This window comes from Macaca fascicularis, chromosome 12 (genome assembly GCF_037993035.2).
Source record: "Macaca fascicularis isolate 582-1 chromosome 12, T2T-MFA8v1.1".
In the NCBI taxonomy this organism is placed as follows: Eukaryota; Metazoa; Chordata; class Mammalia; order Primates; family Cercopithecidae; genus Macaca; species Macaca fascicularis.
Genome location: NC_088386.1, coordinates 111,230,680 through 111,255,376, shown reverse-complemented (window position 1 = coordinate 111,255,376; position 24,697 = coordinate 111,230,680). Strand labels below are relative to the sequence as shown.

At 40.1% G+C, this 24,697-nt stretch overlaps 2 protein-coding genes across 21 annotated transcripts in view; one reads left to right on the top strand and one right to left on the bottom strand.

The window, feature by feature from the left end:
* FN1 (fibronectin 1) overlaps positions 1 to 7,024 on the top strand; it is a 75,603-nt gene extending 68,579 nt beyond the window's left edge. For all 20 annotated transcript variants that reach the window (XM_005574221.5, XM_005574220.5, XM_045367674.3 and 17 more), the window contains 4 exons: positions 2,163 to 2,288; positions 2,809 to 2,915; positions 5,821 to 5,931; positions 6,262 to 7,024. In XM_005574221.5, coding sequence (XP_005574278.3) covers positions 2,163 to 2,288; positions 2,809 to 2,915; positions 5,821 to 5,931; positions 6,262 to 6,333 — 416 coding nt within the window. In that variant the 3' untranslated portion in view covers positions 6,334 to 7,024. The remainder of the gene's footprint in view (positions 1 to 2,162; positions 2,289 to 2,808; positions 2,916 to 5,820; positions 5,932 to 6,261) is intronic.
* Positions 7,025 to 17,492: 10,468 nt separating this feature from the next.
* ATIC (5-aminoimidazole-4-carboxamide ribonucleotide formyltransferase/IMP cyclohydrolase) overlaps positions 17,493 to 24,697 on the bottom strand; it is a 37,934-nt gene continuing 30,729 nt past the window's right edge. Inside the window, exons 13-16 of the mRNA XM_005574204.5 lie at positions 23,430 to 23,522; positions 21,362 to 21,544; positions 19,031 to 19,186; positions 17,493 to 18,754 (exon numbers count right to left, since the gene is read on the bottom strand). Of these exons, the coding sequence (XP_005574261.3) occupies positions 18,635 to 18,754; positions 19,031 to 19,186; positions 21,362 to 21,544; positions 23,430 to 23,522 (552 nt within the window). The 3' untranslated portion in view covers positions 17,493 to 18,634. The remainder of the gene's footprint in view (positions 18,755 to 19,030; positions 19,187 to 21,361; positions 21,545 to 23,429; positions 23,523 to 24,697) is intronic.

Genomic DNA, 24,697 nt, shown 5'->3' with positions numbered 1-24,697 from the left:
TTCTTCCAAACATGAAGCAAACAAGGGAATACTGTTTGACTCGAAGTAATATTTTGCATCATAGAAAAATGATGGGAAATTTTACTTGGTGGACATTGCTTCATTTCAAGGGTTGTATGCCAACACAACCATTAATTAAACATAAGGTTATGGTGCTAATTTGATTTTTGAAATTTTCTGTGAAAACAAATCGATAAAGTTAAAGGCTTTTGGAACCAGGTCTAATTAAGAGTATTAGAAACACAGAAAAACTTCAAATCTCTTTTCATCTTTAGTGTTGAGTGAAATCAGAGGTGGACATTTAGACTCAAAAACACTGTCTCCTTCAGCATAAAACAAACATGCACATATCATAGTACACATGCACACACTTTTGCCTCACACACATAGCCCAGGTAGCTTGAATGTTGCTAGAAATATAAAAGAAAAAACAGATAATCTGCTTTTAGATCATTAAAAATCAACTTGAATTGATAAATGTTTGATTTTTAAATTCTAATAGGTTTTAATTTTTCAAACTTTTTAAGTTAAAATGTGCCTAGGAAATATCTATTATGCTTTGAGATTTAGGATTAGAATTTATAAACCTTTCATTTATTCTTTATGTTTACGAGATGTGATTATTATTGACAATTGGTTCATTTTTATAGATGTTGACCATTATGCCTATAAATAAGCCACCTATAGACATACAGAAATCATGTCCCATGGGATTGGAATATAGGACTTGGTAAAAAAGGATTTTCAAAGTATTTTACTTAGCTTGTATACTTGAAATCATTTAATACAGACTGAAATTTTAGAGCCAGCTGTTTTCAATATAGACTTCCATATTTGACCATCTGAAAATGAAAAACAGTAAAAACATCATATGCTGTTTAGGAGTTGGAAATTTTAATATTTTACTTCAAGTAGGTGGTTTTTAACTCCTGAAATCGAACTACATTTAAGTTTGTACGTTTATTACCTGTTTAAGCACTTAGGTGCAATTGTGGGAGCAGAGCTGTCAAGTTCATTTATGTGACTCTTTGGCTAAACTTACATAATCTTTGTTTTGATGTCATAGTTGTCTAATTATTTTACTTTGTAACTTAAGGCAGGCTGAAGTGTTGATAAAATGGAAGAAGTAGTATATTGTTATATAAGCTTCTGAGGTGTGTTTTGTTGTACAAGCCCTGGAGGTTAAAACGTTACCTCTTATGTATAGTAGTTAAAGGCATATAACTGTGACTTTTAGATATTCCACAGAACCAGTCTTATTTGATGTGGATAATAACCAATAATTTCGCATTTTGTTTGTTTTTGTTTTGTTTTATCCAGGTTCTTTTTTTTTTTTTTACTCTTCCCACGTACCTGAAACAGGTGGTGGCATGTAGAGATCAGCTGATCCTTGTTTTATGGTTAATTGAACTATTTCATATCCAGGGTTTCTGCAAATCCAAAAGTGATTTTTCATCTAGGATCTATTCCTAACAGTCTACTCCAATCCCACTTTAGTTTTCCACAATTTTAAATCTTAATAGTGAGAATTCAAATGAAAGTCATTTCATCTGACTATTCTTATGTCATGATTGTGGCAGAATAAACTGGATCTTAAAATGTCCTAGAAAATGGTAAATGATAAAGAAATAATATTTTAAAAGTCAACCAAAGAAATGGCCCATTGGACAGGCATGGTGGCTCACACCTGTAATCGCAGCACTTTGGGAGGCTGAGGTGGGTGGATCACCTGAGCTCAGGAGTTTGAGACCAGCCTACCCAACATGGTGAAACCCCATCTCTACTAAAAATACAAAAAAAAAAAAAAAAAAAAAAAAAAAATAGCATGGTGGGGAGTGCCTGTAATCCTAGCTATTCGGGAGGCTGAGGCAGGAGAATTGCATGAACCCAGGAGATGGAGGTTGCAGAGAGCCGAGATTGCACCACTTCATTACAGCCTGGGTGACAGAGCAAGACTTTGTCTCAAAAATATATATATATATAAATTAAATAAATAAAAATAATCAAATAAAATGGCCCGTTATAGGGGTTTTTATCTTTAACTTGCTGTTTCTTCCAGATCGTGCTTCTGAAGACCCTGTGACATGTCCCAGTTCACCCACTGTCTTGTGAGTCAGAATATACAAATAACTTTTTGGTCCTGACTTTCCCCACCCCTACAGGATGGTGCCATGACAATGGTGTGAACTACAAGATTGGAGAGAAGTGGGACCGTCAGGGAGAAAATGGCCAGATGATGAGCTGCACGTGTCTTGGGAATGGAAAAGGAGAATTCAAGTGTGACCCTCGTACGTCATCACAGATCATTTTTAGTTGCCTTATTAAGCGTTCCCACTTTCATTATCAGGCTGTAACTCTCATTCACAGAAATGATCGGAGACTTTAGGTCTCCTTGAAGAGTGAACAGTGGGTTTCTTAGTCTTTTGATTTGGGAAAGTGAAGACAAGCTTCAAAAATGAGTCATGATTTAATGTTATTACAGGACACTTTAGCACTTTTCCAACATGAGTATTTTGACCATTATCTGCAGTAAAATGCTAGAAAGCAGCTTTATTAGTCTGTAGATTCAACTTGTAAAATATGATTTCCATCTTCCCATTGGAGCCTTTCCAGTATATTAAGTCTAATTTTTGGAAATGCCACCCTAAGATCTGTATAGTAGTACTTCTCTTATGGATGATTCACATAAATATGTGGAATTTGCACTGTGATGATACAAATTTAGGACAGAAATAGAACCCACCCCTAGATCAAGTCTGCAGTATTATTCTCAGCTTACACGTGCATCTGTCTTGTGTCTACATGCAGATGAGGCAACGTGTTATGATGATGGGAAGACGTACCACGTAGGAGAACAGTGGCAGAAGGAATATCTCGGTGCCATTTGCTCCTGCACATGCTTTGGAGGCCAGCGGGTAAGACCAGATGTGCCAGGCTCCCTACAAGCTAGCTAAGATAAAGGGTGGGCTCCTGCGAGGATGTGTCGTACACACAGGAGGGGCAGAGACCCTTCGGAAGTATTAAAATACCATGTTTCTTGCTGGCATACAGCTGCTGACACAGCGCTCTAGAGTAGCTCTATGTCTACCTTACATGCCATTCATTCTTTCTAGTAATAGTAATTTCTAGTACTAGAAAGAATGAATGGCAGGAATTACTATTTCTAGTAATAGAAAGAATGAATGGCATGTAGAGTACCAAAAACATGAGTCCTGAGTCATTCTTAATAGCAATACCTGTCATTTATACTATGCTAGAATCATTTTCCTAAGCTCCCTGGCATCTCAGAGGTATCATTTACACTGAAAAAAAGTGAAGCAGAGATACTAGTCAAATTAATTAGTGGTGAGCAGAATGTGTTTCATTTCAGCCAGTTCTCCCCATCCTGGGCAGCCTGAGACCATCCCCTCCCCTGCTACTCTCAGGCTGCTTCTATTTTTCAGCAACTAAAGTGTTAAGTGCAGTGTAGCTCTAGGCCTCCAGCTCCATTCTGATGGACTGGTGTCCCCATGGCAACGTTGTTAAATATTTTGAATAATATCTCAGATGTAAGAAAATGCCACTCTTTCACCCTCTCTCTTGATTCAGAACAGATCCGTGTTACAGGTCTAGCACTGTGCTAAGTAATACAGGAAAAACAGAGGAAATGGGAAATGGTCTTGGCTCTTAATGATATAGTTGAAGATGTTAAATTAGCATACATTTCGAAGTCAAGCTAATTAAGTTCTAAGTGGGTCTGACAAATACAGTTCTGGGTAGGCTGGAATTAGCAAGAAAGAGAAGCATGAACTGACTGAAGTTTACGATGCCTAAGGTTTAGTTGAGAAGGTAGAAAGCAGAGAGACAGAAAGCACACCCCCTGGGATCGAAAGGAGCTGGCCCAGGTGGGCTTTGGTGAGCCAACCCTCTGCCTGCTGTCTTCTGGTAAGAAATTAGATGGGAAGAAGTGGCTTATGGAGGGCCTTGGCAGCCCATTGTTTAAACCAGTACTTCTCAACCATTTCTAAAATATGCCCAGTATAACAAAAAATAATATGCCTTTCTCTAATATGATTTGAAATTTCAAAACAAAATGACGCGTAACTCAAATAAAAGAAATGGAACGTGACAGCTCTTTGTTTTCAGTGAAGACGTGCCCTCCCAGCAACTCCCCAAATCCTGGTAGGTGAGGGGCGTGCTTCACACTCGAGGGTGAGACTCACTGGTTAATGCATTTGGCATTAACCAATTACAGGTATCCAAGATGCAAAGAAACATGATGGAAAATAGTCTTTGGGAAAATTAATCTTTAGGAAAATTAATCTGGCAGCAAGGGCGTTCAGGGGCCTGTCTTGACCCCACCAGGGGCAGCCCATGGAAACTACTCTGATCTTGTTTCACCCCCAGTGATTACATGGGGAGGGAGGTGCTCCCAATTCTGGAGGAGAATTGGAGATTGGAATTTAGATTGAATTCAGTATCTCTCTCTCTCTCTCTCTCTCTCTCTCTCTCTCTCTCTCTCTCCCCCATTAACACTTATAACGACTGTGATCGTCACTCTGGAATTCAGTCACTCTGGTTTTAAAAATGTGTGATGGAGAGTGAATTTGCTGGGAAGTTGATTTTGGTCTCACTTCAGCATCTTCTCATTATTTATGCACATGAAACCTTTCATGTGTGAGGCTTATTCCATTCTCAAGTAAAGTGCTAAATGAAACATAAGACAGGAGTGGAAACGGTTACTTTCTCATATGAAAGGAAGATTCAATGACTCTGTAAGGAGGCAGTCACTGGTATTGTGTTAGGTATTAAGGGGCATATGTGCTTACACAGAGAAATATGTTCAAAATATTTAAATTCTAATATAAAAAAGAAAGTGATTGTATTATTTAGGGCTGCATTTTAGTTGTAAGAAAAAAAGTCCAACTCAAGTTAAGCAAAAATGGTCCACAGAATGGAAAAGTCCCAGGACCCACTGGCTTCAGGGGCTGCTCCAGCAATGGCGCCCGGAGTCCCTCTTGCTCCTCGTGCCTTCCCATGCACTGGCGCCATGCTTCAGAGGGGTCTCTGCAGATGGTGTCATTGATGACTGACCTCCGTGAGCTCCAGTTTTACCCCCTCCCAGCTTAAGAACAGTAGTAAAAGAGAACATGTATGTCCTCCCATTTCCAGCAAAAACCTCAGGGAGGAGCCTCACTGGCTCAGCTTGGTCCCGTTTCCATCTCCCATGCCATCTCTGGCCGGACGAAAGGCTACCATGTCTCTGCCTAGGGAAGTTTAGGAAGGGAGTGGCAAAGTGGTGCATTAGAAAGAACATGGCCGGGGTCACCCCACCTCCTAGGTAGCAGCCCCAACTCCACCAGTGGTCCACTGTATGACTGCCCTGCTCCCTCTAAGCAAAGTCACTCCTCTCCTTTGGGTCTTTGTTTCCTTACCTATAAAATGACAATGTTTGTTCATGTGATCTCAAGTCCCTTTTAAAATCGCTACGATTCTATGAAAACCTTTTCCATCATCTAGTGCAGAGAACTTGTTGAGGAAGTTGGGATTGGAATGAGCCTCAGCAGATGGGTAAGGTTTGAATAGGAGGAGAAGAGAGGACATTTCAGGGGAAAAGAAACAACACAGAGAGACAGATACAGGTATAAGATATGGTAATAAGCCAAAATGTATTCTAAGAATTATAAATGCATGAAATCATCATCAAAGTTTCCTTAGTGATTAACTGCTTATATTTGGCCAGTGCATAAGCTGTGAAATTTTTCTTTAACTCAAACACTAAATTACGATGTCCTCAGGTTATCATAAACCCCATTTGACTTCATGCCTCTACTCTCTCAGGGCTGGCGCTGTGACAACTGCCGCAGACCTGGGGGTGAACCCAGTCCCGAAGGCACTACTGGTCAGTCCTACAACCAGTATTCTCAGAGATACCATCAAAGAACAAACACTGTAAGTGCATTGGCGCCACGAGTGTGTTCCCTCATACTAGACAGTCCTTTCTACAGGTATCTTCCTTCAGAATGAACCAAATATTTTAATTTTTTAAAAAAACCCATGAATGACTTAAGTGAAACACTGTGTTCTATAATACAGTTTAAGTTATCATTTATTTAACTCTTGAACATCTCCTATTGCCCAGTATGCTGCTAGGTTCTTGAAACTAGGAAGAAATATTATCCTATTTATAAGCAGCTGTCACGAGTCCCCACCTCCCCGCATTTTTTTTTCTGTACACTTTACAGTATTTGCCACTAATTTTTTTCCCTTCTTTTTTAACAGAATGTTAATTGCCCAATTGAGTGCTTCATGCCTTTAGATGTACAGGCTGACAGAGAAGATTCCCGAGAGTAAATCTTTCCAACCCAGAGGAACAAGCGTGTCTCTCTGCCAAGATCCATCTAAACTGGAGTGATGTTAGCAGACCCATCTTAGAGTTCTTGTTTCTTTCTTAAGCCCTTTGCTCTGGAGGAAGTGCTCCAGCTTCAGCTCAACTCACAGCTTCTCCAAGCATCACCCTGGGAGTGTCCTGAGAGTTTTCTCGTAAATGAGGGCTGCACATTGCCTGTTCTGCTTCAAAGTATTCAATACCGCTCAGTATTTTAAATGAAGTGATTCTAACTTGTGATTTGGTGTGGGATCAATAGGAAAGCATATGCAGCCAACCAAGATGCAACATGTATTGAAATGATATGACCAAAATTTTAAGTAGGAAAGTCACCCAAACACTTCTGCTTTCACTTAAGTGTCTGGCCCGTGATACTGTAGGAACAAGCATGACCTTGTTACTGTGATATTTTAAATATCCACAGTACTCACTTTTTCCAAATGATCCTAGTAATTGCCTAGAAATCTTTCTCTTACCTGTTATTTATCAATTTTTCCCAGTATTTTTATACGGAAAAAATTGTATTGAAAACACTTAGTATGCAGTTGATAAGAGGAATTTGGTATAACTATGGTTGGTGATTATTTTTTATACTGTATGTGCCAAAGCTTTACTACTGTGGAAAGACAACTGTTTTAATAAAAGATTTACATTCCACAACGTGAAGTTCATCTATTTGACATAAGACACTTTGCGGGGAAATAATTCTTGTCAATGTTCTTTTTCAATTCAGCAAACATTTGAAAATCTATGATGTGCAAGTCTCTCTAATTGTTGATTTCAGTACAAGATTTTCTAAGTCAGTTGCTACAAAAACGAATTCGTTTTTGTCACTTCCATCTCTGCACTAATGGAGACAGCCTTATACTTTCTGCTTTAATAAGTTTAAGTGAACCCAAATATTTATTAAAATTGCTAGTTTGCTCTTCAGAAGTATAATCGAAATAATCTTTAGTTACTCTTTTCTAACCATTATAATTCTTTCCTTCCTCCACCTTTCCTTCCTTTACTGAATAAACCTCTGTTCAAAGAGATTGCCTACAAGGAAAATAAAAATGACTAAGATATTAAAAGTATTTGAATAGTATAATATAGAGTTTTATCTTAGGGAAACCCCATAGTATGATAACCCCAATCTAACATGTCTTACTTTGGATCAGCTGACACTTTTGCATGGCTTGATAAACTCCCAGCCAAACAGTTTGTTTACTCCTGATCTGTAAAGGTCATTTCTTTTTCAATTTAACATTGAGGAAACAAACTTTGAGATTAAATTTAACATTCAGGCCAGGCGCAGTGGCTCACACCTGTAATCCCAGCACTTTGGGAGGCTGAGGCAGGTGCATCACCTGAGGTCAGGAGTTTGAGAACAGCCTGGCCAACATGGTGAAACTCTGTCTCTATTTAAAATACAAATATTGCCAGGCGTGGTGGTGGGTGCCTTTGGTCCCAGCTACTCGGGAGCCTGAGGTAGGAGAATGGCTTGAACCCAGGAGGTGGAAGTTGCAGTGAGCCGAGATTGTGCCATTGAACTCCAGCATGGGGGACAGAGCAAGGCTCCATGTCAAAAAACACAAATGAATAAATAAATAAATAAATAAATAAATGTGACATTCAGAATAGTATAATAGTGCCACTGCAAATAGTTAATTGTTAATTAGTAAAAAATTAGTAGTTCATAATAAACAAGACATGCAAAGCACTTTTTAAATACACTATTGTACAATGAAAGAAGGTATTTCAATAAATACCTGGCAAAGAATATTAAAACTAAATACAGAAAGATACTTCATGTTCATTTGAAAAAAAAAAACTAACTCACATTTGAATTGATTTACAGTTTACAAAATGCTTTGACATTTAGCCATCTCATTTAGGAGAGGTTTTAGAGCTTAATTTTACAGAGAATGAAGCTCAGATGAGGGTTCCTTAGCAAAATACAGACCCAGACCCTGGACTTCTGTTTAACATTACTGATCTTTCAGCTTTATCAGCCCAGTAGTCACCAAGAGAGCTACTCTGTATGTTTTTTAGAAACCACAGAAAGTATAAAATAAAGGTGACAGTAAATGACTGTCTCACATATGTGGGTCATCTCTGCACCCTGGAGAGAGAATGTTGTCTCAATACCAATCTATACACTGTGGGAAGGGACGACCCCCTGAGATACATGTGCTGCAGAAAGTAAGCTGGTGCCTCCATATTCACAGGTGAGCTGGTAAAGCAGGCCCTTCATCTGAATCTTGCTTAAAGGTCTTGATATCTAAAAATATAAGGAAAGAGCAGCTATGGTTTGAGACTGATGATGCTTCAAACCACTTGCCTAACTACAAACCTAAAAATATTTACCCTAAAATGCAGTGTAAGGGCTGGGAATGGTGGTTCACACCTGTAATCCCAGTACTCTGAGAGGCCGAGGTGGGAGGATTGCTTGAGCTCAGGAGTTCGAGGCCAGCCTGAGCAACATAGTAAGACCCCTGTCTCTACAAAAAAAATAAAAAATTAGCCAGGCATGGTGGCAACATGCCTGTGGTCCCCATAAGTTGGGAGGCTGAGACAGGAGAATCATTTGAACCCAGGAGGCGGAGGTTGCAGTGAGCCAAGATTGTGCTATTGCACTCCAGCCTAGGCGACAGAGTGAGACTTCATCTCAAAATTAAAAATTAAAAAAATTGCAGTTTAAGTTGGACTGTATTAACTAAATGGATAGCAAGCCCCTTTACTTTTATGTTGAAATGTAAAAAACCTCAAGTTTCCCACTTAAGGTCAGGAAAAATGCCACCCTTTCCAAAATGTCTGTTGGATTCTCCTTACATTAAATTTATGAATTAAACGAATAGCAAATTAAACACATTTACATGGCCTTTTCTTTTAGCATCACAGTACAAGAATGGTAAAACTTTCGTACTATTTCTCAGCAAATAGTATAGTATAGAGTTTTGTCTTAGGGAAACCCCTATGATAACCCCAATCTAACGTGTCTTACTTTGTGTCAGCTGACACTTTTAGCATGGCTTGATAAGCTCCCAGCTAAACAGTTTGTTTACTTCTGATCTCAAACAGGAGAATCAACTATTTCCAAAGATGTTTTGCCGTTTTTATTGATTCAGGTTATTGCTTCCCCCGAGCATTATTTTAAGCAGGCAACATTGAAAAGGCATTGCTAAAAGAAAAATCTATTTTTAGGCAAGAAATTGACAATTCAAGAAAAATTAGGTAAAACTAGTAAATATTAATCAGACTTTAAAAAAGAAATATCGTTTTAAAGTTTTACATTGCCTTGCTACACTTGATTTGTAATAAAATGTATTATGTTTTATATTGTTTTCAGCTCTAATAACCTAAGTGAATTATGCAAATAAGTCTGTATAATAATATCGCTATACACCTGTAGGGCACCCTTTCTATGGAGGTGAATAAAGAAACGATCAGGGGGAAATTACAAGTATAGGAAATGACTTTTCTATTTAATTATATTTCCATTGAAACTTCTATTCCATTTCTAGTGGTATGAAACTCATTAAAGTGATTAAGAAACATCACATCAGCACATTTAAGTGCTGAAATTGCTTCCTATTTAGTAAGTTCCCATTTCTGTGGTAGGGAATGTGGCAGGTTACAATTAAAAAATCCCATTTTCGAAGGAGACAATTCAACTATTAAGAAAAGAAAAAAAAAAGACCACTGTTGGGACTTCCCATGTTTGGAAACATTTAAAGATTACCATTAAGGCTGATAAAGCAGAAGAAACACAAAGATGACCTTGCAGAAACTAAAAGTTTTTTCAAGAATATATGGCACTTATACTTGAAATGCACATTGTTTTCATTATCACATCGTTTTACTCCATATCCTCATTAAAGATTCCATTTGAATTGCAAATAGAAACCTGTATAAATTACAAATGAAGAAAATATGTAATAAAAGAGCAACAGAAATGGGGCTTCAGCTGAAAGTCCCAAATGGGAAATTCCTTTAACATTCCTCAGTAGAGTCAGGTATGAGATATTAAAGCGTGTTTTACATTTCCTTGAATTCCTTTTTACTTACTCTTTAGAGACATACAGGTTTTAACAATCTCAGGAGCCAAATTTACCTCTAAAATAGCTTGTGTGGGGCCCCCAAAGGACTGAAATTAGCATTGGTTGAAGCCGTACAAGGCAGCCAGCCCCGAGTGATGGACTGGGGCTGGCGTCAGCTGCCCTGAAGCTACCCACCACAGCAGGATCCCTTGGGCAAAAATTCGTCAAAGGCCAAGGAGTCTCCCACTGAGCCCTTTGCAACTTGGTACTTTGTAAATGGCCATTTCATTCTAGAATGAAGCACTGCCTTTGCCAGAATGCTGGACAGGACTTTACAATGAAACCTGTCTATCTCTGTAATTCAGCTTCAGATGTAAGATGCTGGGCCAAGTGCTGGAAAGCTATTTTTGACTCAAAAATATATGGCAATGGTGGAGGAACTGGAACCCTCATTCATTGCTGGTGGAAATGTAAAACGGTGTGGCTGCTGTGGGAAACAGCCTGGCAGCTCTTCAAAATGTTAAACAGTCACCATACAACTTCACAGTTCCATTCCTAGACATATACTCAAGAGAACAGAAAACATATGTTCACACAAAAATTTGCACACAGATGTTCATAGCAGCATCACTCATAATAGCCAAAACATGGAAACAATCCAATGTCCATCGATCAACAAAATGTGGTATATCCATATAATGAAATAATTGACCATAAAAGGAATGTACACGCTACAACATAAACCTTCAAAATATTATGCTAAGTTGAAGCCAGACACAAAAGAGCACATATTGTGTGATCCCATTTATGCAAAATGTCCAGAATAGGCAAATCTATAGAAACAAAAGGTAGATTTCTGGTTGCCAGGGGCTGGGGCGAAGGGGAAATGGACGGTGATGGCTAAGACTTACCTTTTGGAGTGATGAAAACTTTATGGAACAGATAATGGTGATTGTTGCACAATTGTGTGAATATACCGAAAACCGCTGAACAATACACTTTGAAATGGTTAAGATGGTGAATTTTACATTATGTAAATCTTAAGAAATGCCACTTTAGTTGTAGAAAATCTAATTTTGCTCCTTCATGAGGAAGAGATGTGGGGTAAGAGTAGATGAAGGTTGAAAGAACTCAGAAACTTTGTGGCTACCAATTTGGAAACTGAAACAAACTTATCCATAAATAGACTTATTATTTTTCATAGTAATTTCCATAGGTTATCTTCCACTAGTTCCTATGCTTCCATATACACAAAAGCATTATGAGAAGAATAATTAGCATCTTTTTGAAACAGTATTTATCATGACTCAGGTGGTATTTTAAGTGCCCACAATATTTTATCTCATTTGCTCTTCAGAGCAACTCTAAGAGGTTAGTATTGTTCTCATCTCATTCTACAAATAGAAATTGAGGGAAAGGCAAAGTGAATCATTAAATATCACATAGTTTGTAAGTAGCAGAAGTGGGACTTGAACCTGATAGACTATGTGCTTTTAGCCAGAAGCTACTCAGCCTTTTGGAGGAGTGAATCCATCCCCATTTTACAGAAGAATCAAACTCCAAGATGGTTAAGCTATGTGCCCAAGATTGCCCACCTACTGACTGGCAAAACAAAGTAGTCATTGTCCTAAGAGGCACAAAGACAATTTCCTTGAGGGAAAGATGGAGTCGTGATCAAGGACAGGAATGTGGGGGCCTTCTAGCAAAATCTCCTTCTTGACCTGGTTGGTGGTGACACAGGTGTTTGCTTAAAAATTATACTTTAAATGGTACAAGTTTCATGCACTTTTCTATATGCATACTTCATTACAATTTTTTTTTAAAGATAAATTTGTGCCTGGCACAGTGCTTGGCAAAAATAAGGTATAAAAATGTCCAAGAATGGAAGGCACTGCGAGCTTAAAGGCCTGCAGGGTTCTGTGCTCTGAGGAAGGGACATAGGCTGGGCTTTATTTAGAAAGGTGGCCTGGAGAGAAGCAGGTGTCAAAGGGCAAGGCAATGGGAGGAAGAGTAGAGAATCCCTTTCATGGACTGTTTTTTCCCTATGCCCAGGGAATCCCCCAATAGAAATACACTTGGTATTGGTCAGGGCATTGTTACATCATGGATCTTCTTTCCTTCAGTACCATGGAAACAACAGACATAAGATCATTATGCATACCAGTGAAACTCCAGTCTTGACGTTTCAAATGATTGAATTGTACTAGACACGTATGTTAATGGGGTTCCAGCTCCAGACCCTCCCAAAGTGCTCAACTTCTTTGGTTACTGGTTACGTCCACCAACGTTAACTTGAGTACATATAAAGGAAAACACCACCTCACAGAGCAAAATATGAGGAACCCAGGAGTGAGCTTGTGTGTGAGGGGTGGCACTTTCGCTTAAGGCAGGACACCGCTTTTTTTCGCAAAACGCAGGGAAGTGAGACAGTAAAATGAGAAAGAAGCTGTTGACAGCCCTAAACTGAGTCGTTTTCTAGAGTGAAGAATGGTTGTTTTTGCTGCTTGGGTGCTCCTCCCCAGGGTTCTTTCAAACCTGTCCTTCCTGAACCCCTTGGGGCTGGCGAGGAGTGCATCAGTTGATCTGTCTCAAGCACGTGCTGCTGGGTAGCCGGTGTTAGGGAAAATGAGCTCACAGGCCAACATATCACAACACTTGAGTAAACAGATTTTAAAAGAACAGTAACATACTAGATTACAGATTCTAACAGAAGTAGAAATAGTCAAAGCTAGAAAGATGATACCAACAATTGGAAAAGAAAACCAGAAATATTTGAAGTGAAAAATATAACTCCTGAAATAAAGAGATCAATAGACAGGACACACAGCAGAATGGATACACTGTAAGAATTCATGAGTAAATTAGAAGACCAGACTAGGCCGGGCGCGGTGGCTCACGCCTGTAATCCCAGCACTTTGGGAGGCCGAGACGGGCGGATCACGAGGTCAGGAGATCGAGACCATCCTGGCTAACACGGTGAAACCCCGTCTCTACTAAAAAATACAAAAAACTAGCCGGGCAAGGTGGCGGGCGCCTATAGTCCCAGCTACTCGGGAGGCTGAGGCAGGAGAATGGCGTGAACCCGGGAGGCGGAGCTTGTAGTGAGCTGAGATCCGGCCACCGCACTCCAGCCTGGGTGACAGAGCGAGACTCCGTCTCAAAAAAAAAAAAAAAAAAAAAATAGAAGACCAGACTAAAGAAATCTGGAGGGACGAATAAAAGAAAATGAAATATAAAATATAAAAGAAAGGCTAAGAGATATAGAATTGCTTAGAAATACTAACATTTGGATAAAACACCACAGAGAGAAGAAATGGGAGAGGAAATATTAGCACAAATAACAGGAATAAGTTTCCTAGAATGAAAAACCCAGAGTGCCAACAAAGGGAAATACGCGTAACACCCACACCTAGACACATTATAGAAGCTTGAAAATACCCAGGAAAAAATTAAAGTTTCCTGAGAAAGCATGGTGGCTCACACCTGTAATCCCAGCACTTTGGGAGGCTGAGGCGGGTAAATCACCTGAAGTCAGGAGTTCAAGACCGGTATGGGCAACATGGTGAAACCCCATCTCCACTAAAAACACAAAAATTGGCCGGTGTGGTGGTGCACACGCGTAGTCCCAGCTATTCGAGAGGCTGAGGCATGAAAACTGCTTCAACCACGGAGGCAGAGGCTGTGGTGAGCGGAGATCACACCACTACACTCCAGCCTGCCATGGTCAACAGTGAATGACTTTGTCTCAAAAAAAGTTTCCTGAGAAGGAACAAGAACCAGATTGACATCAGATTTTAAATACAACAATGAATACAAGAAAAAACCGAACAGTGTTTTTAAAGTATTACAGAATTTAAAACTGAGAATTGTAAGCATAGCCAAAATGAATTCAAATATACAAGCATGATAAAAATATCCTTAGTTGGCCGGGTGCGGTGGCTCATGCCTATAATCCGAGCACTTTGAAAGGCCAAGGCAGGCAGATCACCTGAGGTCAGGAGTTCGAGACCAGCCTGGCTAACATTGTGAAACCCCATCTCTACTAAAAGTACAAAAATTAGCTGGGTGTGGTGGCGTGCACCTATAATCCCAGCTTCTTGAGAGGTTGGTGCAGGAGAATCGATTGAACCTGGGAGGTGGAGGTTGCACTGAGCCGAGAGCACACCATTGCACTCCACCCTGGGCCACATGAGTGAAAATCTGTCTCAAAAAAAAAAAAAAAAAAACCTTAGACATATAAGGTCTCGGAAGCTTCACCACACAGACACTGCACACAGTTAACACAAGAGGAGAAACTGTAGGCACTGGAATAGATACACGAAGTGAAGGTAAATAGAAACCTTAGTCTGGTCTTAAAAAAAAAGGCTAAGTGAAAATGTAACCTCAAGTCCAGGAATCAACAGGAGTTTGGAATGGGGTGGGGTAGGGGTGATGGGGGAGAAGAAAGGAATTAAAAGGGGGTCAAACTTTATAGGATAGTAAAAATAGACCTCAAATATTATCAGTAATTGAATACAAATGGGCTGAGTGCAAAGGGAAAGGTTGACAAAATGCATTAAAGAAAACTCAGAACCAAAATCAGTAATAACCTTAAACATGTGTCCATGTTTTTAGCCTCAAATATGTATGAAGTGAACATTTATAAATCTGCAGGAAGAAAATGGAAAACTCATCCTCATGGAGGGAAGTTTCAAAACCTTTTTCTAAATTCTCAATAAATCAAACTAAAAAAATTTACGTTAACTACAGCTATCAATGTGTAACAAAGGAGCAGAGGCACAAACTAAATGACATCACAGGAATGCAATGGCACAGTACAGTATGTGGGACACTATGGGATCAAAAATCTTCAATTGACTGCAAGAAAAAAATCTAAAAAGGAGAAACCAGTTGTTGAAGACACTTGAGATATGCCAATCAAATGCAATGGATGTACCAGGCTTGGGTAGCACAATCAAAAAACTGAAAAAAAAAAAAAAATTAGCCATTGGGTGAGATCTAAAGGTGATTGGGTATTTAATATTAAAAACGACTTATCCTTTTAGTACGATACTTGAATGTGGTTATATACTTTTTTAAATAGGCTTTTTATTTTGTAAGAGTTTAATTTATTTTTTAATTTTTCTTGAGACGGAGTCTTGCTCTGTCGCCCAGGCTGAAGTGCAGTGGAGCGATCTCATCTCACTGCAAGCTCCGCCTCCCGGGTTCACAATTCTCCTGCCTCAGCCTCGCAAGTAGCTGGGACTACAGGCGCGTGCCACCACACCTGGCTAATTTTTGTATTTCTTTTTTTCTTTTTCTTTGAGACGAAGTCTCGCTCTGTCATCCAGGCTGGAGTTCAGTGGCGCCATCTCAGCTCACTACTGCAAGCTCCGCCTGCCGGGTTCACGCCATTCTCCTGCCTCAGCCTCCCGAGTAGCTGGGACTACAGGCGCCCGCCACCACGCCTGGCTAATTTTTTTGTATTTTTTAGTAGAGATAGGATGTCACCATGTTAGCCAGGATGGTCTCGATCTCCTGACCTCGTGATCCGCCCACCTCGGCCTCCCAAAGTGCTGGGACCACAGGCGTGAGCCACCGCGCCTGGCCAATTTTTGTATCCTTAGTAGAGACGGGGTTTCACTATGTTGGCCAGGATGGTCTTGAACTCCTGACCTCAGGTGATCCGCCCACCTTGGCGTCCCAAAGTGCTGGGATTACAGGCGTGAGCCACCACGCCCAGCCTATTTTCTAAGTTTTATGTTTACAGAAAAAATTGTGAGGATACATCACACCTAATTTCCCCTATTATTAGTATTTCACAAAAGCATAGTACATTTATTACAATGAGTGAACCAATATTGATACATATTAACTAACCACTTTAGGTTTTCTTAGTTTTTACCTAATGTCCTTTTTCTGTTCCAGTATGCTATCCAGGACACCACACTGTATTTAGTCATCACGTCTCCTTAGGCTCTTCTAAGCATGACAATTTCTCATGCTTCTCTTCTTTTTGATGATCTTGACAGTAGGAAGGTATTTTGTAAAGTCCTTCAGCTAGGTTATATCTGATGTTTTTCTCATGATTAAGCTGATAGTACAGGGTCTTTGAAAGAAGACCAAAAAGGTAAAGTGCCATTCTCCCATTTTGAGGTATTTCCTAGCAACATGACCTTATCGATGTTGACCTTGATCATCTGGCTGAGAAAGTGTCAGTTTTCTCCACTGTAGTTACTATTTTATTCCCATTTCTATACTCTCCTCTTTGCAAGCAAGTCACTGTGTACAGGCCACACTTAAGGACTGGGAGTTATGCCCATCTTAAAGGTGGAATGTTGATGTAAATTACTTAGAATTCTTCTGCATGGGAGTTGTATGTTCTCCATTTATTTATTCTTCATTTGTGTGAAGAATACTACAAACACGAGCAACCACGTCCAGCTAATTAAAATTTTCTTTTTTATTTTTAGAGATGAGGATGTTGCTATGTTGCCCAGGCTGGTCTTGAATGCCTGGCCTCAAGCGATCCTCTCAAAGTGCTAGGATTATAGACGGGAGACACAGTGCCCAGCCTGTTCCCATTATCATACCCTTAATGTTAACCTTTGGTCAAGCCAAAGAACCATCAAAAAGACAATGCACACTTAATTTATAAGCCAAGATCTGTACTAGCTATTCACTGCTACATAATTATCCCAGAACTTTGTGGCTTACGACAGCATGCATCTCTCTGTATCTCTGGGTCAGGAATTCAAGAGCTCTTTTGGGCAGTTCTGGCTCAGGTCTCTGAAGAGGTTGAAGCCAGATGTTGCCTGGGACTGGAGCTGGAGGATCCGCCTCTGAGGTGGCTCACTCATATGGCTGGCAGCAAGTGTAAGCAAGATGGCTTCTCTCCTTGTGGAGGGCTGCTTAAATCTTACAACGTGGCCTTGGCTTATCCCAGAGGAAGTAATCCAAAAAAACAAGGTTAAAGTTGCAATGCATTAGGACCTAGCCTCAAAAGTCATATTTTTTCTGCAGTGTTTTACTGATCACACAAGTCAGCCTTGTTTCAATGTGGGCAGGTACTATGCAGGGGCTGGAAGACTAGCTGATGCAGAAATAAATTAGAAACATGACCATTAAGAAAAAAACTTCAGAAATTTTTATTTAGCAAGGGGGGGTAGGTTAAAGACTTGGGAAGAGGGTAGGACTCATCAGTCAAGGTGAACAATGGCAAAGGGTTTTAGTTGAACACAGGTGCAATGCACAGGAATGGTCAGAAGCACACAGGCAGGACACACAGATCCACAGGGCTGTCCTGACGAAGGAAGGCACTGCCCTCCCACTGTGCCCACTGCAGTGATAAGCCTGTAACTGGAATATTGGGTACAATTTCTGAGCACTGAACATCGACGACATTTTTATGTAGCTCCAGAGAGTGAATCCATGGCTGCTGAAATTCTGGGAAACATTTCACTTAGCACTAAGAAAAAGATGCATTAGATTATCCATACAGGGTGTCAGCAAGACTTACTAATCCCCTCTAAGGTTCCAGTTCACAGGTGTCAATCTGCTGTGTTTGAAAAGTAGACAACGAAGCTTCTCAGAAGTGTGATTAAAAATAAATGGCATGAGGCCCAGGCGCGGTGGCTCACGCCTGTAATCCCAGCACTTTGGGGGGCCGAGGCAGGTGGATCACGAAGTCAGGAGTTCGAGACCAGCCTAACCAACATGGTGAAACCCTGTCTCTACTAAAAATACAAAAATTAGCCAGGCATGGCGGTGCATGCCTGTAATCCTAGCTACTTGGGAGGCTAAGGCAGAAGAATCACTTGAACCTGGGAGGCGGAGGTTACAGTGAGCTGAGATCACATCACTGACTAGCCTGGGCAACAGAGCGAGACTCCATCTCAAAAAAATACATTAAAAAAAAAAAAACAGCATGAGAAGACTCCCCTGGGAGGAAACATGGAGCTTTAAGACACTTGTGCCATGTCCTCTGGCTGCTCAGTCCGTTTGGTTCCCGTGAATGTTTATGTTTCACACAGGCAGTGCTGTGGGACGGGCTGAGCTCCGGCAGGCAGGGGTGCTCTGGAATTCCTCATTTATGTGTCATGTGTCAGTTGAAAGAGCCTGTATCTTTAACATAAAACACAACTACCAAAAGCTATGGATCCAGTGATTAAGAGGTGCTGTTTTATTTTTTTAAAAAGTTATTCTCATAAAGTTTCAGGCGTGACTGTTCACCTACACATAAGCAAGCCAAAAAGCAGCGTGTGAATCAGTGGTGGAAGAGCCGAAGGTTCGTATGAGCGAGGATGATTCCCAGTTCGTCGCAGGCTTCAATCACAACTTTGTCAGCAGCAGAACCGGCGGGAGCCGCAATGTACGCCACACCACTCTGGGGGAATTGATTTTCAAAACGCAACTTTATGCAAAAACCTGCAAAACTCAAAATCCCCCTCTAAAAAGCATATGCTAACAAAGATCCACTCAAACAGGCAGAATAACAACAGATTTGGGCTCTCCATCCACCCAATGGATAAGCCAAATGGTTCTCTGAATATTACCGATCTGTATCACTTTACCACACCTTTAAAAAATCAAAAGCAGAATTTCTGAAACAGTTTCTACATAATGCTCAACTCTAGGCAAACGCACCCAATTCCATACTTACCCTTTTAGCTCTGTCTACGTTATCTCTGAAAGGGAAGAAGGCATCAGAGCTGATAGAAACTTCAGTCAGTTTCTCAACCCATTCCTTCTTCTCTGCCTCAGTGAGTAACTCAGGGACTTCCTCAAACAATGCCTTCCACTTGATTAAATCTTCATCCTATGTGGGGAGAGAGAAAGGAAGAAGCTTAGTCTGACATTGTCTTTAGTCCCATCTGGTGCAAAGCACCAATGCCAGAAAGCACCTGGGCATTTTTCCTAGGATTTCTTTTTATTATTATTATTATTTATTTATTTTAGACGGAGTCTTGCACTGTTACCAGGCTGGAGTGCAATGGCACGATCTCGGCTCCCTGCAACCTCTACCTCCCAGGTTCAAGCAATTCTCCTGCCTCAGCCTCCCAAATACCTGGCACTACAAGAGCATACCACCACACCCAGCTAATTTTTGTATTTGTGTAGACAGAGTTTCACCACGTTGGCCAGGAGGGTCTCAATCTCTTGACCTCGTGACCCGCCCACCTTGGCCTCCCAAAGTGCTGGGATTACAGGCATGAGCCACCGCGCCCAGCCAGAACTTCTTAACTGTAAATAATGACCATTATTTACATAGAAGTTCACATATCTAGAATCTCTCTGATGCTTTTAGAAACATTTTCATTAAGGAAAAAAAGTGATTCTAAGTTTACCAAATAAAGATAATACCATTTTACTTTCTAAATCAGTTTATTCCAAGTATATATATAATTTTTCTATTTTTGGCTAAGCTACTTACATAAAAATACACAGTTTTAAAAATCTCTAATTTAAATCTGCTTCGTATCTACTACTTTATGTCTATTAATTAGACTACTGTCTAATTTAGACCTACTGCTTTGATAGTACTGTAGCAAAGAAGGCAAATAAAAAATTGTATTCCAAGGGTTTTCAGTTTTCAAATAAAACCCCTCCATATCCAATCTAGGAAAGAGATGAGGATGAATGTTCTATAACTATGTTTATACAAAAATTATTTTAAATCTAAAATCAGTTGTAGACAAAACACAATTCATATTTGCTATGGTTTGAGTGTGTCTCTCCTCCAAAATTCATGTTGAAACTTAATCCTCAATGCAACAGTATTAAAAAGTAAGGCCTTTAGAAGGTTATTAGGCGATGAGAGTGGGGCCCTCATGAATGGATTATGGACTTATAAAAGGGCTTCAGAGGAAGTTTGCCCCTTCTGTGAAGTAAGGACATGGTGTCTGTCCTCTCCAGAGAGGGCTGTGCCATCTTGGAAGCAGAGGGTAGGCCTCCCCAGACTCTCAGCCCACCAGTACCTTGATCTGAGACTTCACAGCCTCCGGAACTATGAAAAATAAGTATCTATGGTTTATAAGTTACCCAGCCTGCAGTATTGTGTCATAGCAGCACAAACAGACTAAGACAGTTAATCATATTTTACAAGGTGCTTCTATCTTGGGTGATGTTTTAGCTTTGATGTACTTTTACTCTTGTTCACTTCCAGGACTCTTCCAGGACTAGTAGCAGGGGTTGACTGATAATATCAAACAGAAAAATCCAAGTATCAAAGTTAAAAAAAAAAAAGATATTTTAAGTACTTCAGTTACATTCTGCAGCCTCATTCTTCAATGACACTGATGTTGATTCCTGCTTCTGAATAAAAAACTGAGGGTAGTCAATTGGCTCTTCAGAAGACCATCTACTATTTGATTAAGCAGGCTTCTGTTTTCCATCCAGCATTTTGTTAGGCATGCAATATGTCCAGAAACTAGGCTAGATCTTTTCTTCTGGCAGGCTACCTACCTAAAGTTTGCGATTGTCATGTTCCCACATACCTTCTTCAAACAGAAGAACATGAAATGTAATAAAATATATCAAGTTATTAATGGCACATGTAGAAAATATGGTGGGAGAAGACTCTACAGTTACCTGCCGTCAAGCAATTTGTATTTAATGTTGAATATAGACCCGTCAGACAGCAAGCACCATGCCTGACACGATGGCAGACATCTCGACATAGGTGAAAAGCAGTCCTTGTCATCAAAAGCTTATAAACAACAGGGGAAGTACAATATACAAACCTACACCAAGGCTGCAACTTAAAAAGACAGAGGTCTGTGGCTTCAGAAAGGGGTCAAAAACAATGAAGAAAGTTACATGAGACAGAAGAAAATGAGAAATGTGTAAGAAGTTTCAATGCTCAATTTTAGACAACATAGAATTTCAAGGAAAGTATCTTTTTCTCTGTGTAGTGATGAAGCTAAAATCTGTTACACATAAAGGAGTGAACTGAATATTAATACAGCCCAGAACCCAATGACAAGTCTTTCACCTCGCCAATGGTTCCAGTCACGTATTGATCGATGGCATTGGAGATTTCTGCTCTCTTCACTCCTGTTTTAAACTTCATCGAAAGCACTTGTGGATGGTGTCTAAGCCACCAATAGTTTGCCTTATCTCCTGCAAGTCGAGTGCAGTGTATACGAGACTGCTGTCCTGCTCCAATGCCGATAACCTGAGGAACACAGACATTAAAGTGAACACCTCTTCCAACAACACTTTCTTCTCAAAAGGATCTTTTGTGCACATTCTCTAAAACCTATTTATTAGTTTTGTGGAGGAACATATCAGGCCAAGAGAAATATAAATAATTTTTAAGTCATTAAAAGGGGGGGTAATAAGAGGTTTATAACTACTATTTATAGCTCTTCAGTGATATATGACATGACTATTAATATTCTACAATTCAATAAAATTGATGGCTTGAGGCCAAAAAAAAAAAAAAAAAAGTTAAAATTAATGACCAATGCTGGGCACACTGGCTCATACCCGTAATCCCAGCACTTTGGGAGGCCAGGACAGAAGGATCACTTGAGCCCAGGAGACCAGCCTGGGCAAGATGGCAACATCTCATCTCTATAAAAAATAAAAATAAAAAAATAGCTGGGGGTGGTGGCGCACACCTGTAGTCCAGCTACTCAGGAGGCTGAAGTGGGAGGATCGCTTGAGCCCAGGAGTCCAAGGCTACAGTGAGCTATGATCATGTCACTGTACTCTGGCCTGGGCAACGGAGCAAGACCTTGTCTCTATAATTAACTAATAAATAAAACCAATGACCACAAAAATAACTACGGTTATTTGAAAGTCTTTGCCCCAGTGTATAAATTATAGTTAAAATATCAACTCTCAGAAATTGAGATAAGGATCTGACGCGGGTAGCTTAAAAGTAGAAACAATTCCACCAGGTACAAATGTTCTTCCTTCCTTCCTCTATTTCTATGGGTTGAATTCTAAGCACTAAGGACTTAAATGCACAGGTGTGTTTTCTGGTTTTAGTTACTACAATGAACAGCCCCCTCAGCTGTCTGCCCAACAGTCTATCTCTTTCTGAGCAAGCTGCTGGCAACCCTGCCCACAGCTACAAGAGGACAAAAGAGATCACAAACACCTGTGCAGCCGCCTCCACCTGGACATCAGGAAAGAAGGACTCACTCTACATGGACTTACAGAACTTCCTAGGACCTGACGTCAGTAGACACAATGTCCCAGGAGTTTGTTACTACAGAGACTGGCAATCTTGGGTCTTCCAGGCCATAGGCTAATTCATATCCATCTGCCTCCCCATCACGTGTGGGCCAAATAATTTAACAAATGCCAAAGAGATAAGCTCAGGACACCATGTGAAGAAAAGGCTAGCAGAGACCTCAGAGATGAATCAGTTCGATCTTGTATTTTGAGGCTTGGGACACTAGGAAAGAAGTTCAATATCTTGCTTAACATTACACAGTGAGAAATGTTCAGTATTTTATTGCAGCAGCGGTCACATCCTGTGAAATTTGTGAAAGCTGGTCAAACTGTACATTTAAAAAGGTGAATTCTACTGTATACAAATTATGCCTCAATAAACATGATTTTTTAAAGATCAGGTTAACTCCTAGTCTAGCAGTCTTTCTACTCAGCAGATTCTTGATAAGACAATGTAAAAAATAATGTGAAAATACCCTGCAGGCTGCAAAAATACAAGCTGGCAGGTGGCAGTACCATAACTTACCTCCTCTTCCCTGGAAATACTAGCAATGGGGGAAAAGAAGAGTAAATAATCCAGTTTTGTAACAGCTATTAGAGTCTCACTAATCCAAAATGTGCCAAGCTACTCCAGGCAAGAAGCGGCACAACTAATTTGAGTACCTGGTTCCAAGTACCTGGTGCCAAAGATATTTTCTGATCATCATTAGTTTTAACAGCCCACCAGGGTACTGAGGAAAACACTAACAAACCCAAAAGAGAAACACTTGGCACGTATTCCCTTTTAGGCTGTCCAATATCTAAGGCAGACGGATGCTTAAATATAATTTCGTAAAACAACAGTCCCCTGAAGGCAAGTCCAACAGCCCATTTACCTGCCCATTCTTGGCGTAGCACACGGAGTTAGACTGAGTGTACTTGACAGCAATGGTGGCTACGATGAGGTCTCGGACGGCTGACTCTGGCAACTGAAACACATACACAATGGTAAATCGCATGGGGCCTTTTAAACTCATTTAATTTTAAGCTTCTTTTTTCAAATGTTATTTTTTGTGTTTTTTTGGAATCAGAATCTCACTCTGTCTCCCAGACACAATGGGACATCTCCAACGGCACTATCTCGGCTCACTGCAACCTCCACCTCCCAGGTTCAGGAGATTCTCACGCTTCAATTACAGATGCACACTACCATGCCTGGCTAATTTTTGTATTTTTAGTAGAGATGGGGTTTCACCATGTTGGCCAGGCCAGTCTCGAACTCCTGAGCTCAAGTCATCCACTTGCCTCAGCCTCCCAGAGAGCCAGGATTACAACAGGTGTGAGCCAGCACGCCCAGCCAACTTCAAGCTTCTTAGTTCTATTTAATATAAAAGACCTACGACATAGTTATACCTCTCAAATGACAGAGGGAAATTAACTGTTCCTGCTACACACTACCATGATTTACTTAAATATTTAACACATTTGTGGTGGAACTTAGCACAATGCATCCATAGAAACAAACTAATGTTATTTTGCAGCAATTGTGGATTCAATCTTTTTATATCACACGAGGTAAGAACTACCATACCCATTCCAAAACTGACAAACAATATTTTCTTGACCAGAGTAGTTTTAACAATCTGGAGACATGGTAAAATTTATGTTCAGAACCAATGCGGAGAATTGTTTCATAGACATCAAAAATCATTATGATGCACACGGACAGCCAAGACTGTTTGGAAAAATCAAATTAGGATCATTTTCTCTTTTGTTTAGAATAACTTAAGTAGAAACCGTTCAAAAACCATTAGGAGTTACTGGACCAAACAGAACAACAAGAGTAACACCCAAAAATATCACTATCTTTAGTATAAAGCATGAATACAAATGGAAAAGAAGGATGACAGTCCACCTCTGTATGCTAAGGGGACAGAGAATATTCGCTGCAGCCAATGGATAAGTTGATAAATTTGACTTCAGTAAAATTAAGAACTTTTACTCTGTAAAAGATTCCTCATTAAAGCGGATGAAAAGACAAGCTACAGACTAGGAGAAAATTATTAACAAACCTCATATCCAACAACAAACTAGCCCCTAAAACACAAAAACACTTTAAAAGCTCAGTAACAGGCCAGGCGCAGTGGCTCACGCCTGTAATCCT